Source organism: Phodopus roborovskii, unplaced genomic scaffold, assembly GCF_943737965.1.
Source record: "Phodopus roborovskii unplaced genomic scaffold, PHOROB, whole genome shotgun sequence".
NCBI classification, from domain to species: Eukaryota; Metazoa; Chordata; class Mammalia; order Rodentia; family Cricetidae; genus Phodopus; species Phodopus roborovskii.
In genome coordinates, this window is record NW_026126418.1 from 70,723,096 (window position 1) to 70,736,121 (window position 13,026).

Consider the following 13,026-nt stretch of genomic DNA (forward strand, 5'->3'; position numbering starts at 1 on the left):
GCACAGGGGAGTGGGGAGCAGTGTCACCCGGACCCTCTCTGCCTAGCACCCTGGACATGATCATATCCCATCTCTAAAGGTGCCATGGCAGTCTCCCCTGGTAAAGCAGCTGAAGCTTGGCTTCCTACCTAGCCTGTTGCTGCTGCTGCTGCCGCTACTGCTACTGGCCATGCTGTTGACACCCTGATGAAGGCAGTGTGCTCTGGGCCCAGGGCCAGTGCTCAGTACAGCACCTGGGGTGAGTCGAAGGAAAGACTCCCAAATCATGAAAACAACATCCTGTGACTGTGTTTAGTGGCCTTTTTAAAAGCAGCTATTTGGTGGCTTATCCATATTTTTCTTATTTATTTATTTATTTATTCATTCATCGTTCGTTCATTTTGGTTTCTCGGGACAGGGTTTCTCTGTGTAGCCCTGGCTGTCCTGGCACTATCTCTGTAGACCAGGCTGGCCTTGAACTCAGAGATCTACCTGCCTCTGACTCCCAAGTGCCAAGACTAACAGGTGTGCCACCAACCCAGTGCATATCCATATTTCTAAGAGCATCTAAAACCTAGCCATCCTGAACACGTTTGATGCAGGGATGACCTGTCCTCTTGGGGGGTTCCCTGACCTTTAGCACCATTGCAGATGTATCATTGCAGCTGTTTGCTCTTGTGCAAGCTGGGAGCTCTCAGGCTGGATCAGATAGATTCCTGGCCTGTGATCCAGCTCTCACTACTGACTACTGAAGTGCAGCCTGCCCCCTCATATCCTAGCTGGCCACTGGAGAACTAAGCAAAGTAGCTGGGAAATATGCTATTCTGCTTTTCTGCCAAGGTATCACAGGCCCCACCCCCTGACATTTCCCTATGCCAGGACTAGCAGAGAAAACGTGTCACTGGGGCTTGACCAGCATAGAGTAGATCTGCCTTCAATGAACTGACTATAAGCAAACATAGAAGGGTGCCCTTCAGATTCCACCACCTTTTTTACTACAAAAATCAGTAGCTCTTTCCAGAAGAGCCAGCTGCTGTTTCCATCTTTTCTACCTGATAGTCAGGGCTTTGCTCTCTGCATCCATCCCTGGCTTATGATACCTGCCCAGCACCATACATTGCTCAACAGAGGAACCCCCTAAGCAGATCAGGACAGATAGGTGAGGGCCAGTCTCTCAGAACTCAGTGTGATCCAGGCCAACCCGTACCGCCTCCCACCAGCACAGGATGTTAGGGAAGTGATCTATGTTCCTTCAGTCTCGAAGATTTTAGCAGCACTCCATGTCAGTTTATAAGCTGAGATGACCCACACAAGCATTCTGGGCGTCACTGTACAGGCCCTCAAGTGTCCCTTGCAGACACTGTCTGACACTAGGACCAGTGCCTCCCTCCTGGTGCTCATTTACTCTGGCACCACTTTATCCCCCCAGCAGTGTGCAGGGTTCAGACAGGAGCCCAGAGTGTTCTAGAATCCTTACCCAAACAGCCTTCCTCAGGCTATAAATACAAATCCCTGCTGCACAGGGATCTTAGAAGCAAAACCAAGCACTCCCCAGATCCAAAAATAGATGTTAGGCTGCTGTGGGGTGGGTGACTGTGAGATGGCCATCTGTGCCCTTCTCCCAGTTCTGGGGGTGAACATGATCCTGAAGGACCTGACAGAATCAGGGCCTGTGGCAACAGTGTGATGTTGAGCCCAGCCCCCAGCAGTTTCTGGAATCCCAGGAGCCACCGAGCAGCCCAGGGCCAGCGTGCTTTATGGTGATTGGAGAGCCTTTCCTGGCACCTCCGGCCCTTGGAAAGGTACTTCTCAAGCTTGGCTCTTGTCCCAGCATGACTGCATAACTGGAATGCCTGAGCAGGCTAGGAGCAGGGGCTGAAAGGGAAGAAGACACCCAGGCCTTTTTGTCCCAAAGACACAGATTGCTCCTGCCTCTTCCTTTCCATTGAGTTATCCCCACTCACTGCTGGGCTGCTGCTATGGTCTGGCAATGTTCCAGTACCTTAATAATAAAATCAGTCAGTGTGTGACCCCAGCTTATTGGAGGTTGAGGCTGGAGGATTGTAAGTTCAGTCTAGCCAGAGCAACATATCAAGGTATCCTATCTCAAAAAATAGAAACAGGAGGTGGAGGGATGGCTCAGCCGTTAAGAGCACTGGCTGCTCTTGCAGAAGACCTGGGTTGGATTCCCAATATCCACTTGGCAGCTCACAACTGTCCATAACTCCAGTCATAGGGGATTCAGTGCCCTCATCTGGCCTCTGAAGCAAACACTCATACACATAAATAACATCTCAAAGAAGAAAAAGAAAAGCATGCAACTATTTAAAGTAAAAAAATAAAAGCAATATCTGGGTGTAGTGGTACACAGCTATAGTCCCAGAACTTGGGAGACTGAGATTAGATTACAAATTTGAGGCCAACCTGATCTACATAGCCTGACCCTGTCTCAAAAAGAAAATTATACTGAGGGCTGACAAAATGGCTCAGCAGTACCCAGTCGTGCTGGCTCACACCTTTAATCCAGTACTTGGGAGTCAGAAGCAGACAGATCTTTGAGTTTAAGACAAGCCTGGTCTGCATAGTGAATGCCAGGCCATTGAAGACTACCTAGTGAGACTTTGTCTCCCCAGCCCCCACACACACCTCAAAAAAAAAAAAAGGGGGGGGGCTCAGCAGGTAAAGGTGCATGTCACCAAGCCTGATTACCTGAGTTGCATCCCCAGACCCAGGTGTGGAAGGAAAGAACCAATTCTAACCTCCATACGTGCACCGTGATGTGCTCATACTTAATACACACATGAATAAATAAATGAAATTTAAAGTTTTGTTTAATTATAATATATCTATTCTGAGCATCTGTTAGTCCAGCAAATAGCTGAGGAACTTCTGCCCTAGTATTTTAATGACTTCTCCTGTGCTCTTAGGGGTAGAAAAAGACAGCTGGTGTTGAATATGGGTCTATTGCACCAGCCATACTGAGAATTGGCAGGACACCATCTCACTGAATGGCTACAACTATCCTCTGAGAGAAAGGTTGTCCTTCCTACCCCATTTGGGGAGGGGGTCATTTTGAAACAGGGTCTCTACATAGCCCTGGCTGTCTTGGAATTCACTATGTAGGCCAGGCTGACCTGAAACTCACAGAGATCCACCTGCCTCAGCCTCCTTTAGTAAATTACTGGCATGTACCACCATACCCAGCTCACCCCCATTTTAAAGATGAAGAGACTGATACACCAGAATGTATTTGTTCAGAGTCACACCAATGGGAAAGTTGGGGGGGGGAATGTCAGAGGATCTGCAACCTGTGCTGCAAATCACAGCTGACCCAGAATCAAAGAGTATGAGGCAAGAACCTGTGCCAGTATAACTTTCAAAGGCTGCCTGAGTGATGAACTTCTGCTGGCTAGGTTCCCCAGCATTGTAGGACATTGCCACCAACTAGAGACCCTGAACTGGGTACTTAAGATTTTTGTTGTGGTTATTGTTGTTTTTCGAGACAGGGTGTCTCTGTGTAACAGCCTTGGCAGTCCTAGAACTTACTCTGTAGACCAGGCTGGCCTCAAATTCAAGAAGATCTTCCTGCCTCTGCCTCCTAAGTGCTGGAATTAAAGGAGTGCTACACCACCGCCCGGCAGCATTTCAGATTCAAATGGTAAAGTCTCCCTCAGTTTAAAACTTCGTTTCCTACTCCTTTTTCTTACTCTCCCCAGTGAGTTCTGAAAATCCTGCACAACAGCAAATGCACAGAGCACTCAAATGAACTGTGCATGTTTCAGTTGGTGCCTGTGGTGGATACATGAAGCCAGCAGTACCACCACCCCAACCATATCCTCACACTGTTCTCCCGGGTCCTGTGCTGATTAGCAGCATTGACAGTAAGCCTCTACAAGGCATGACGACTTTACACACTCCACACTCCTCAGCTTGGTTGTCCTGAGCTTGAAGCATGCTCCTGGAGCCTCAGAAGCTGTGAGGACTTGCAGACACCTCTCAGTCTGGCAGAGTGGAGTCATGCCTGTGGTTCTGGGGTGACATCAGAAGGTTGTAAAATCACTACATTTGTTAACAGTGCAAAGAGCAAGAGAGGAGGAAAATGAGGTCACAGAACCATTAGTGTTTGTGGAGCGCAGCTCCTCCAATCAGTTCTGAGGCTTGTGTTCTTTTCTAAAAGGGCCTGAGATAGCCGGGCAACAGTGGTGCTCGCCTGTAATCCTAGCACTTGAAGGGCAGAGGCAAGTGGATCTCTGAGTTGGAGTCCAACCTGGTCTAGAGAATGAGTTCCAGCACAGCCAGGGCCAAACAGAGAAACCTGTCTCAAAAAAACAAACAAAAGGAGCAGGGGCTGAGACTCATTACAATATTTAAAAAATGTGATGTTTGCCTTTTAAAGGATAAGCTGGAGAGTCATTCAAAAGATTCCAAATGAGTAAATGCGTGTTTAGCCCAGGGGTCCCTGAGAGGTGGGGTGGTAGAGGTTCCCTTTCCACCTCAACGGCACACGTGGTCATCAGCATGTGAGTGATGTCCTGTCCTTGGACACAAGGAATCCACTGTCTACATCTGCTGTTCGGACAGTGCTGGTCAGTGTCAAGCCTTCTGAAAGCAGTGTAGGCATACAAGTAAGTGCGTAAGGGGCCTGTCTGGCATGGCTGACAGCTCCTGACTAGGAAAATAGGGCAGGTCATAAGTGCTGAACCATGGCTAACCTAACCACCTTTTCTCTTGTCTGTTTTCTCCTTCCCACATTCTTGTTGTGTGTGTTTTCTGCCTGGGTTCTGTAGTACAAATCTGTGTTTAGGTCTTACTCCCAGGACTTCATGCCTCACCACCAAGCCTCCGTCCAACCTTTCCTTCCGCCTACCTCCTCTTCCTCTCCACATTTCCCACCTGTCCACGCGTCCCAGAGCTCGGACTTAGCGGTGCCCACCGTAAGCAGTCCGCCTCCCAGCACCGTGGACGGGCCTCTCTCGTCTTCTCAGGACAGCAGCTTTCATGGGAACCCTGTCCGCCTTCCTTCCGAAACCTCTTTCACTGACTCGGTGAGAACTCGGCACATACACCTCTGTGCACGTCAGGCTTTTAGAAAAATGGTGATACTGCTCAGTCTGGCCCAGTCTGCCGCTGGTGTGAGCCCAGTCAAATCATGACTGGATTGGCAGCTATGGGGGTCTCAAAGGGTAGTATTGATCCACCTGTTTCCACAGCAGAGACAAATCTTTTATATGGAATTCCCATCATGCTGGGTATTGAACTAGTGACAACAGTAAGTTGTCACAAGGATAATATAGAAAACTCTACGAGCTTTCTGGCATGTATCTGTAGAGAGATCCAGACTTGTGGAGTAGAAGAGGCAGAGGTAAGGTTGCTGATGCAAGGGCCCCTGTGTTTTACCAGAACACAGGGAGGAACTGTATTACAGAGCAGAGGGGACAGATATAGGTGCAAAAGAGGGTCTGATGGCTAGGGACATTTCCAGCATCTTGAGTTGTCAGTTATGTTGCTTCTTGCCCACTGTACTGAGAACCCCCACAGGTCCTGCCACAGACTGGGGACCCCACAGGCCCTGCTACAAGTGGAATGGCTTTCTGGGAGTTCCCAGAATGGCTCTGAACACTTTGGAGAAGGTCCAGCAGGAGATTCGAGCCTAACTAGCACAGAGACAAGAGATAGTGAGAGCAGCTTTGCCCTCTGCCTGGGGAAGCACTTCCCAGGGATAACTGAGGTAGCTCACAGCCCTTTTCTTTCTTGTGAAAGGAGCATCTTTCCTAATCCAGGCCTGCCTTCCCTGCATCTGCCCTCTCTAAGCTGTGGAGGCTGAGCAGAGGGCCTGGCCCACTGTCTTTCCTTTTACCCTGTCTCCTCCTAGATTGAAAATGCCATCAGTGAGGGTGACTATGTCAGTCTGTATTCCTCTGGCCAGACCAGCGAGGAGCTGGCCCCCTCTCGGGGAGTAAGTAACCTCGGGTGGGTGGCCTTGTGCATGGGCCAGCAACTGCTGCCCCCCCCCCCCCCGTTGCTTTCCTTGCAGCTGCTTCTATTGGCTGAGTCTCCATAAGCCTGCTGGAAACCAGCCTGTCCTATGGATTATGGCCTCTGATAGAGGTCTCCCCTGCTTCTGCTTCAGTGAGTGCAGTACTTTTTAGAGCCTGTCTGGACGAGTCTTCTAGAACTCTCCAGAAGCCACTTGTGTGCACTCTGGCCACAGCCCCAAATGCTTGCTGGAATTTCTTCCCATCATCCCTCTAGTGCTGATCTCCCTCTTCCAGGAGAAACTTTCACTCCTGCCCTTCAGCTACTCCCAGCATGCCTCACTGTCCCCTCAGCTACTCCCAAAGAAGTAAGGCAAGTAATGCATAACCACACTTGTCCTTCCTGAGAGCAGAATCCTTGAAGTCCTGTATTATGCTGCTGCCCAGTGTGTGTCTTCAAGGTGCAAGTCCTTTGTGAAGCGGGAGGCTTTCCAAGTTTGGCTTCAGCAAAACGGGCAAATTAAAATGTGTCAGAGGTCACTTTCCCATCCTCTAGGAGATGAGGTCAGAGGTCGCTGACCCCAGGAGACCAGAGTTCCTCCAGAGAATGAGGTCAGGTTTTCAAGGACGAGTATGTCCACCAGGGACCACTGCACTGGCAATCCCGGCTTGAATAGCATGGCCCTCCACTAGGAATACTCATTCTGTGATTCCCTGAGACTTTTAGTTGTCTCTGCCAAGGCACCACCACCATCCCTAGGCATCAGAACAACAATAAGGAGCTGTCCCTGCTGTGGAATTTGGCTCTGTGAGAGCTGAACCACTGGTGACCTGTGTTATAGCATCATCCACCTCAGAGTATACTTGAGGGAGTCTGTGCCCAGCCCCACTATGGTGTACTCTCCCTGGCGATGGTCCCTATATTCCCAAGGCCTCTCCTCTCCACTGCTCCATGACAGCTCAGGGACAATGTAGAATTGTATTGACACTGGGTATGGCGGCAGCTCATCTGCTCAAGGCAATTCACATTTGTGTGTTTGAGCAGCTGGACTCTTTGAAACTGTCACTGGTTAAGGATCATGCCCCAGAAGACTCTGCAGAAGGTCAGGGGAGTTTGGGTGTAGTGGTGAAAGATAAAAGCTTTGGAGGTAGTCACTTAGCAGCTGTGTGGTGTCCCTCAGCAGGCCCTTGATTTCCTTGTGGTCAGTTTCTGTAGGGAACAGGGGGATGAGAGTGAAGGAGGAGAGGTGTGCAAAGCACTTGGTCCAACCCCTCCCCCCCCCCCCGCCCCTGTGCTCAGAGGAGTTCCTGAGACTTCCTTCAGGAAGTGGGTAAGGTGTCTATACCCAGGTTAACAAGTGATAGATGTTAGAAGGAGTGGCACCTCCACTCTCTCCAAAGGCAGGTGTTGGTCTCCAGAAGGTGTTCCTGGTAATTAACCCCATGCATCATTAACTTGTTCCCACCTCCAGCTGCTCCATAGGCACTTGCTCTCGGCCACTCTTGCAGGCAGGAGTGCCAGGAAGGCAGACCACCCCAGTATGGGCTGTCTGTCCAACCCCACCATTCCTTCTATTTGCAGGAACCATCATCAGGGAAGGACGGACATCCCAGAGATCCCTCAGTCAATAGTGTATCTGGGAAGGACAGCAGAGAAAATGGGGAGAGGTAAGACGTGAGCAGGGTGTATCCAGGCCCCAAGAGCGGTGTATTCAGTGAGGCCACCTGTGTTTTTTGTTAAGACTCTTTATTTTTCTGATTCTCAAAATTGTCTGTGTTCAGGATGGAAACTACAAGGAAACAAAGATCACCAATAACTCACCCTTCAAAGGCCTTCGCAGCAGCCAGCGTGCCTTCCTGATCACACCTGTGCTGTGTGCTGTCCCATACCCACACTGGGCCCCTTTTCTGTCTCAAGCCTCAGTCCCACCTTCCTTGATTTTGGTTTCTTCCAACTCCAGGTCACAAAGGAAGTATTAAAGACCTTCCTGTCTGCAAACTTGTCATTATGGGCATTTCTAGTCATAAACATGTGTATTGTGTAGCTAAATCATTTTGAAAGTAGGTTACAGGTATTATGACCCTTGGCCCCTCTCTTGACAAGTGGAAATAGTGATCACAGTGTCATTGTTGCACTGGAGACAGAAAATGTTCCCCTATGTCACCTGGAAAGCAAACTCAAAAATTGGTCAGTCTCCCCACCCCACCCCCATTCCCTCCACCTTCACCCCAGGGAGAACCTAAGGCCTCATACATGCCAACCTCTCCTCCTTGGAGTATCTCACATAACTTTAGGTTTTTATGACCCAAGCCGTGTGGTGCCTTTAGATACCCTGTGTCTTCACCCCTCAGTGGTAAATTAGCCTTGCAGAAGGGTAGATAGTTCCCGGGAACCACTTAGTGTAGTCTGAAGGAGCTGCCAGTGAGCATCTCCTCCTGCTCATGTTGATGTCACCTTCCTTATGAGATGCAGCAGCTGGCCAGGCTTTCCTTGTCTTATGTCACCTGAGGCCTCATCGATTTAGCACAGCGAAGCACTGCCCACTTGTCAGAAGCAGGCCTCCATGCAGGCAAGGTGCTAAGAGGCTTTGGTTTTGGTTTTTAAAAAAGGGGAGAGAGGCAAAGACCTGCAAGCAGTTAGGACAGCCACCTGCCCGCCAGCATCCTGGGCACTCTTGGGTTCACACTGCCATAAGTCTGTCTGGTGACTCCCCCAGACCAAGTTTCCCCCAGATGTTAGAAGCAATGGTGGATTTTCTAGTATAACACCTGGCCAGAAAGGCTGTGTGTGCTAAGCAAAAGCAGCCTGCGGAATCTGTCACTTGCTTCACTGAAATGAGGTGTCACGTTCATGTGTTCAGGTCAGCCATCTCCTGAGGGAGGACTCTCCCAAGGGCTATTCTTGTAGCTCAGCAGACTTCTGAGGTAGGACTGGCAGAAGATGAGCACACTGATCAGAAAGAGCCCCTGAGACTGTCTCCCTGCACAAGGGCCTTCCCTCTTGCTCCAGTGCCATGGCTGCCTATTGTAAAGGTCATTTCTTATGAGATTGAGCACTTGATGACAGGGGCGCATCTTCTGGGTCACTGCATTTTCTTGCTGTTCAGCAGAAGGTCTGCAGAGTTGGATCCCTGGGGAAAGGCTTGAGGATGGCATGGAGGAACGTGGAGCTTCACTTCTTACAGCTACCTTACTGCACCTCCCTTCAAGTGCTGTCCTTGTGTGTGTGATTGTGATGGGGCTGGACAAGCTAACGTCATCACAGGACGGCACAGAGGACCACTTTCACTCAACAGCCTAGTCCTTCCCATTTGCACAAGAGACTTCCAGGGAATAGAAGTGTCCCCAGGCAGAGCCAGGAGCCTAGCTGTCAACCCTGGCTCTGCCCACCATTCCAACTTCATATTATAGCTGCTCAGGGCTTGTCCATGAACAGCTCTTACACTCTGACCTATGTGTAGGCAGACATCTTAGTTACTTTTTCTGTTAACCTAAGGGAGAAAGGGTTATTTTGGTGCAGAGTCCGGTGCTAAAGTTTGTAGTGATGGGGAAGTCACAGCAGCAGGAACTTGAGGCAGCTGATATTCCATCCACTGTCAATGAATGCTGGTGCTCAGCTCTATTTTAGGCAGTCCAGGACCCCAGCCCAGGGAATGGTGTCACCCACAGTGACTGGGTCCTCCCACCTCACCTCACACTAGCCAGGCATGCACTCCTCTAGGACTCTTAAGTTGATAGTTAAGATTAACCATCACCTGCACTGCCTCAGCCTACAGGCTTCCAGGGACTGGGGAACCTGGGCCATGTCTGACACTCTCAGCACCAACCACTTCTCCTCCCAGGTCCCCAAAGTCACTGGATGCTCTGGAGTCAGCCCAGTCAGAAGAGGAAGTGGATGAACTGTCCCTCATTGACCACAATGAAATTATGGCCAGGCTGACACTCAAGCAAGAGGTAAGGATTCCCCAGGCTGGATCTCATAGCACCAAGCAAGAGGGAGGGGAGGAGAGAGAAACGAGTCCTTGGATGCTCCAGCAGGGAGACCTGAGTCAGACAGCACCTGGACCCTTGGGCTCCCAGCTAAAAAGGGTTCTAGGGGAAGCTCAAAGTGAGCTTGGGCCTTCCAAAGTCCCTCTGAGCCTCATGCATGTACTTCTGAGGGCAATGCAAAGGAAACACCCAGCAGTGCTCATGGGAAGCCCTTAGCAGTATGAGGCATGTTTATGCTGTTGATAACACAGCCCCTCTACCTCCTCTGGTCTCTGCCTGTTAAGAAAACTGGGGCCTGGACTGAGTTGGGCCTTGTTTGAGGAGCCCGATTGATAAGAACAACATCCAGACATTTCATGAAAGAGGAAGAAGCTGGCCTAGAAGCATTGTCTCTTCTCTGTACTGTTCTAGAAACTTAGGGTTCCATGGGACATCTCAGCCCCTGAGTAGCTGTGCATCTGGGAACTGTTTTGATGGTTACAACATACAGAGAACAGGTGCTGCTCTGTGCATGTTCCTGGGCAAGCCTCAGTGGCTTCCTAGCAACCCAAGAAGATGCCAGGACTGAGGCCATCAGGATGCTGGCAGGGTTAGCAGGGTCTAGGCAGAGCCTCTGAAGGAAGAGCTAAATGGCTTCTGGAAAGTCAGGTTGGGAAAGTGGGACACCCAGAACTCTGGAGTCCAGGTGGGAATAGCAAAGTTAGACATCCATGGGATGTACAGATGGGATATTGGCTCTGTCTTTCTCAGAATCACAGCAGTTCAATTCCCAGCCCCGCCTACAACTCTGTCACTACAGCAAATTAAAGCTTGTTTGCCTGTAGAAATAGAGTTGGTCTCCCACTGGCAGGCTAAGTTTGGTGGCCATGGACACATCCGATGGCATGAGCAATTTTGTTATGTTTTGTGATCTTCTAGTGAAGTCCTTCCCAGAACAACCTGCAGGGCACATCCCCACAGATGATCCGTGCTTCTGCCTGGGAAAGGGCCTAAGCACAAAGGTGGCTTCCTGTCACCCAGGATTAAGGGGATGCCTCTTTCTCCTGGAATCTTACCTTTCAGTATGAGCCAGGAGATAAAGGTAGGGTTGAAGCCACAGTGCCCTGGTGCCCACAGCATCTGGACAGCTTTCTGGGTGCTGGTTTTCTGCAAGAGTTCTGACCAGTGCCCATCTACTAAGTCCATGGCAGCAGGGGCTGCAGAGGTTGTCTGATGTACACAGTGCCGCTGCTGAGCCAAGGAGAGTAGAAGGAAGGGACTCGGGGTCCCTGAAGCATGTGTTTGTCACCTCAGCCTTGCCTCATGCTCTTTTTACTCCAGGGTGATGATGGGCCAGATGTTCGTGGAGGTTCAGGAGACATCTTACTGGTCCATGCTACTGAGACAGACAGAAAAGGTATGGCAGCTTCCACTGCAGTGGTCTTATGTCCCACCAACGGCATCACATGACCCCAGTACACTGCCATCTCTCCTGGCAAACACCCTGACTGGATTGAGCTTCGGGCCTGATGGTACTGGGTCAGAGGAGGGAGAGGGCCACCTCTGGAGACCCTGATCCTGTCAAAGTTGTGCCTGGGCATGTTCTCTCTTGGGTTAAGATCTTGATGCCCTTGGCCCCATGGGCGCCCTAAGGTATACCATTTGTTGGTACCTCATATGTGCTCCAAGGGCAGCCCATGGATAATGACATGTTCAACAGTGGTATTAAAATTAAAGCAGCTTTTGCACCCAGCCCTATGGTGAGCTTTCCCAGGTCCAGTGTGGGACCAACCCTGAGCTAGCCCACTGTGTGTCACATGACACCCCATGCTTAATTAATATCTAAAGGCATGGGGAAACTAAGTCATAGAAGTAGACAGGGCTGGTGGGACTTTGGAGAGGCAGGAGTTCTTGGCTGGCAATGCCCTTTCCCTTTGGAAGGGGTGGGTGCTCCCAGCCTAAGGCCTCCAGCTACCAAGACTTTGGTCCTCACAGCTGCCCTTGCCCTTTGTGGACAGTGGGCCTCCTGCTGAACCTCCCGGCAGACGGGCAGGCACTTCAACCTCCCCTTAGTACTTAGAATGGAATTTCCCACACTTTTGAATTGCTGAACCTGTCTAAAAGTATTGCCTCTGGTTTGACTGCAAGAGCCTGCTGGCAAGTATGAACTACTATCTCTGCCCATAGCAGTGAGGAGCCATTGAACCCCTGGGCTTTAGGGCAGTATCTGTGCTCATTCAGGGGTGTCACAGTCCAGAGCCATATGTGCCCAGGTCTCTGCCCCTTGCCAGCACAGGGTCACTGAGAAATTGAAGTTCATTTTCTGCAGTGAACCTCAGACCTTCCCACAGCTTGGTTCCCCAGACAGCCAGTGCCTGTGTGATAAAAGATGCAGGTATAGTCAGGAAACAGAACCCAACCTTGCCCTCCCTAGCCTGGCTCTCAGAGACCCTGGGCCCTGCCTAAATGGCTCCTTTGTGCTTCTGCAGATCTGGTGCTGTACTGTGAGGCCTTCCTGACCACCTACAGGACCTTCATCAGCCCCGAGGATCTCATCAAGAAACTGCAATACCGATATCCTTCCCAGGCCTGTAGCTGCCAGCCTGCAACCATTTTTACTTGTGTGATACCATTTCTGATGATGTCATTGAGAAAACTGAGGCTGCCATGTTGAACCTGGGCATACAGGTTTACTGACCTGCACAGTTTCACCAAACCTCAGGTTCTCAGCCCTTCAAGCCCTGTTGGCCTGTTCATGGAGGGTGTGAAACAGAGTTCTGCTGAACTGCTGAAGATGGGTGGGGCCTTTAGGTAGTTCTGGGGTGGGAGAGCCAGAGATGACAATGATGACGGCAACTCTGACTTCAAGGCAGACCTGGCCCCTTCTATCTGCCCTGGCTAGGTAGTGGACAGCTCCTCCCCCACAGCTAGGCTTTGCCTCCAACGCAGGCCTCACCCTTGGGGTTTGTCATTCCCTGTGTTAGTGGCCAAGACCCTGTAGTCTTGGAAGAGCCCACTTTTGCTGCCTGTTCCCCTTTCTCTGCCCTGGCCCTGCCTGGGAACCAGTTACTGGGTCACCTCCCAGCCACATAGCCTCTGACTG

The 13,026-nt window shown here is 50.6% G+C and overlaps 1 protein-coding gene across 14 annotated transcripts in view; it reads left to right on the forward strand.

Moving 5' to 3' along the window:
* Positions 1-13,026, forward strand: part of Rapgef1 (Rap guanine nucleotide exchange factor 1) — a 116,396-nt gene that overhangs the window by 94,584 nt on the left and 8,786 nt on the right. For 6 of the 14 annotated variants that reach the window (XM_051185018.1, XM_051185022.1, XM_051185027.1 and 3 more), the window contains 6 exons: positions 4,767-5,024; positions 5,852-5,935; positions 7,537-7,622; positions 9,797-9,908; positions 11,265-11,340; positions 12,413-12,497. In XM_051185018.1, coding sequence (XP_051040975.1) covers positions 4,767-5,024; positions 5,852-5,935; positions 7,537-7,622; positions 9,797-9,908; positions 11,265-11,340; positions 12,413-12,497 — 701 coding nt within the window. The remainder of the gene's footprint in view (positions 1-4,766; positions 5,025-5,851; positions 5,936-7,536; positions 7,623-9,796; positions 9,909-11,264; positions 11,341-12,412; positions 12,498-13,026) is intronic. The other 8 variants (XM_051185020.1, XM_051185024.1, XM_051185019.1 and 5 more) reach the window with 2 other exon arrangements.